Source organism: Cenococcum geophilum (genome assembly GCF_001692895.1).
Source record: "Cenococcum geophilum 1.58 unplaced genomic scaffold K441scaffold_24, whole genome shotgun sequence".
NCBI classification, from domain to species: domain Eukaryota; kingdom Fungi; phylum Ascomycota; class Dothideomycetes; order Gloniales; family Gloniaceae; genus Cenococcum; species Cenococcum geophilum.
The window spans coordinates 229,022-232,774 of NW_027137582.1; the positions used below are offsets into that span (position 1 = coordinate 229,022).

General features: G+C 26.6%; 1 protein-coding gene across 1 annotated transcript; it reads left to right on the forward strand.

Annotated features, from left to right (window-relative positions):
- Window positions 1-1,711: 1,711 nt before the first annotated feature.
- Window positions 1,712-1,969, forward strand: K441DRAFT_563160 (uncharacterized protein; the record flags this gene model as incomplete). The annotated part of the gene is made up of 2 exons (XM_067643595.1): window positions 1,712-1,810; window positions 1,847-1,969. Coding segments are annotated over 2 exons (222 nt in total), but the record flags the coding sequence as incomplete, so codon positions are not given.
- Window positions 1,970-3,753: the final 1,784 nt, after the last annotated feature.

Below are 3,753 nucleotides of genomic sequence, written 5' to 3' on the forward strand. Positions count from 1 at the left end.
TAAAAAGATACTTCTTTACAGATAAACCGTATATACTCTAGCAGCTATACTAAAAGTAGTATAGGCAACAATATAATGATAAGTAGGAAGATTTCTATATATAATTAGACGAAAAAGTTATCTAAGACCACCTGATTATGGAAAAAGCAATAAATTATATTAAGGGAGCCTTAATTATAATATTAAAGGATCTAAAGAAATAATTAAAGGACTAGAGAAGCGAGAGACGTATCTTAGTACCCGCGAATAAAGCTGTAACGTTTAGATTAGTATAATAAAGGTTTAAACTTAAGGATAAAGATAAGCTAAAAGTTAACCTAAAGCACCTAGTACACTATATGCTATTATAAATTGCATATATAGATAATATATATAAAATGCATAAGAATCTAAAGGAAAAGAATTGGAAATACCCTATAAGGATATACTAGATAATAGATAAATAATAGTATAGAAATGCTAAGTATATACACAGCTAGTATCTAGTAAAAGTCTAAGAGGAAGAAGATTTAACACTTTAATTAGGAAGATTCTTTATAGAAAAATACTTAGACGGATAATAGTAGTAGGAATGCCTAGAAAACACGTATCTATAGTATATTAAAGATAAGAAACGAACTAGGTATTAGCTAAAGAATAAGCTAAGCGCAATAGGATTAAATAGCTAATAGTTAGGAAAAGTAGAGGCCTATAAAACTAGAGGGAGCTAGTAGTAAAGCCTTAGACCCTTAAAGGAATTTAAGGACAATACCTAAACCTAAAAGTTAATTAGCAAAATTAACAGTTTAAAGCGTTAGTAGATAGTAGAGCAATATAAAACTATATCTTATTAATAGTAGTTAAAAGGATAGGGCTACTATATAGGTAAAAATAGCACCCTTATCTATTAGTAATAATTTTAGAAGATCCAATAGCCTACGAAGGAGGTATTATTAATCTTAAAATAGGACTAATTTAGATAACCATTAAGGGAAGATAAGTTAAGATGTTTTTTAATATATTACTATTAGGGAATAATAAGGCAGTATTAGAAATGCCTTAGTTATAAGAATATAATCTAAAGATTAATTAGATTACCAATTAGGTTAATATTAGAGATACTTAATGCCGTAAAATATAATAATAAACTAAGTTAGTATAGTACTAAGTTGGAGCAATATATAAGGAGACTAATTAGGGATTAAGTTATATACTACAGAAATACTATAAGTATAGTAAGAAACTATAGTTACTAAAAAGTAAAAAGCTATTAAAATATATAGCATAGGACTATAAGATAGAGTTAAAACTAGAAATAAGTCTAAAGTTCTACCTAACTTATAAATTAACAAAAAAAGAGTCATAGGCACTTAAGGAGTTTGTCCAGGAAAATCTTTAAAAGGGATATATTAAACTATCGCAGTTATTAGCAGAATATCCAGTACTACTTATACTAAAGAAGAATAGAAAACTTAGGCTATATATTAACTATAGATAGTTAAACAGCATTACTTAAAAGGATAGGTATCCTTTACCCTTAATTAGTGAAATCTAAGATAGGATTAGTAATACGTAAATCTTTATAAAGATAGATCTAAGATAGGCGTACTATTAGATTAGGATTAAGGAAGGCAATAAATAAAAGGCAGCCTTTAGGTTAAAGGAAGGACTATATAAACTACTAGTTATATAATTTAGGCTTATAAACGCACTAGTAATATTTTAAAAGCGTATTAACAATATATTAAGAGAGCACTTAGATAAATTTATTATGGTATATCTTAATAATATTATTATCTACTTAATAAGTAAGGAAGAATATAGAGAATACGTTAAATAGGTTTTAAAGAGACTATAAAAAGAATAGATACTAGTAGTAATTAAGAAATGCGAGTTCTTTACTAGGAAGACCAATTTTATTAGATTTATTATTAAACTAGGCCAACTTAGTATAGATCTAAAGAAGATTAAGGCTATAGTAAATTGGTAAGAACTAGAAAATATAACATAGTTAAGGTTATTTTTAGGGTTCTATAATTACTATAGAAGGTTTATAGCTTAATAGTTAAAGGATATTAAGCCACTTATAAGATTAATAAAGAAAGAAGAACTATAGGTATAGGGAGAGGAATAAAAGGAACTATTTAAAAAGATTAAGTAGTTATTTACCTAGGAGCCAGTTCTTAAGATCTATTAACTATAGCTAAAAACAGTAGTTGAGACGGATGTATTAGACTATATACTAGGAGCGTACTTTCTATAGAAATATTAAGATAAATGGCACTTAGTAGCATATTATAGTTAAAAGATAACACTACCGGAACTAAACTATAACATCTATAATAAGGAGTTATTAGGTATAGTTATAGTATTAAGGGAATAAAGATTATTCTTATAAGGCATAGAGAAATTATTTATAGTTAAGATGGATTATAAAAACCTAATAGGGTTTCTAATAATAAAAGAACTTAATTATAGACAGGTTAGATGGGTGGAGATACTTATAAAATACTATTTTAAGATTTAGTATACTAAGGGTATAGAAAACGTACAAGCAGATGCTTTAAGTAGAAAGGCTAAACTATAAAGCAATAAAAAGCCATTAGGGGCTTTACTATGAAAGGATATAGATAGATTAATTAGGTATAATTATCCAAAGATTATAATAATACAAGAAGAGAAGATCTATAAATTACTAGAGAGTAATTAGATATAAAAGATCCTAGATATATAAATAGAGGATCTAGACTTAGAGTAGTATAAAAATTAAGAAGTAATATACGTACTAAGATTTATTATAAAGGAGTTTGTTAAGTTATTTTATAAAGGACTAACTTAAGGACATAATGGAGCTATAGGCTTAGTATTAAGACTTTAAGAAGAGTATATTATTAATAGAATTTGGGGACTAGCTAGGTAAGTTATAAAAGAATATTTAGATTACTAAAGGAATAAACTAACGAGGTATAAGCCATATAGAGGGCTATAACTAGTTAAAATACTAGAGAGACTATAGGAGGTTATATTATAGGACTTTATTATTAAGTTACTAAAGTTAAGAGATCCTATTACCGGATAAGATTATAATGCAATCTTAGTAATAGTAAATAAGCTTATAAAGTGGGGATACTTTATAGTATATACAGAAGAAATATTAGCGGAAGATGTCGCTAGAATCTATATTAAAGAAGTATTTATAAGATATAGAGTACTAAGCAAAATTATATCAAACAGAGATCTAAGATTTATAGTAGTATTTTAGGAAGTGTTTTTAGTAGAGCAAGGAGTTTAAGCAGCAACTTTTACCGTATATTATCTATAGACAGACGGTTAAACGGAAAGATTAAATTAGACACTAGAATAGTATTTAAGGCATTATATTAATTATATATAGAATAATTAGGTATTACTATTACTAGTTATACAATTTATATATAATATAACACCATAAGAAGGAATAGGCATATTACTATTTAAGGCGAATTATGGATATAAGCTAAGGACCTTATTATTGCTATATTAAGTAAAGAAGGTAAGTAGTATAGCTAAGTAAAGAATAAAGAGTTTAATAAATCTTTATATAAACCTTACGGAAATAGCTAAGGCAGTATAGTAAAGAATAAAAAAGTACTATAATGCTAAGAGATCTAAGGGACTAGATCTTAAGGAGGGAGATAAAGTGTGGCTACTATATAAAAATTTCAAGAGCTAACGACTAAGTAAGAAGTTAGACTATATTAGACTAGGACCTTTTAAAATTATATAGAAAATTTC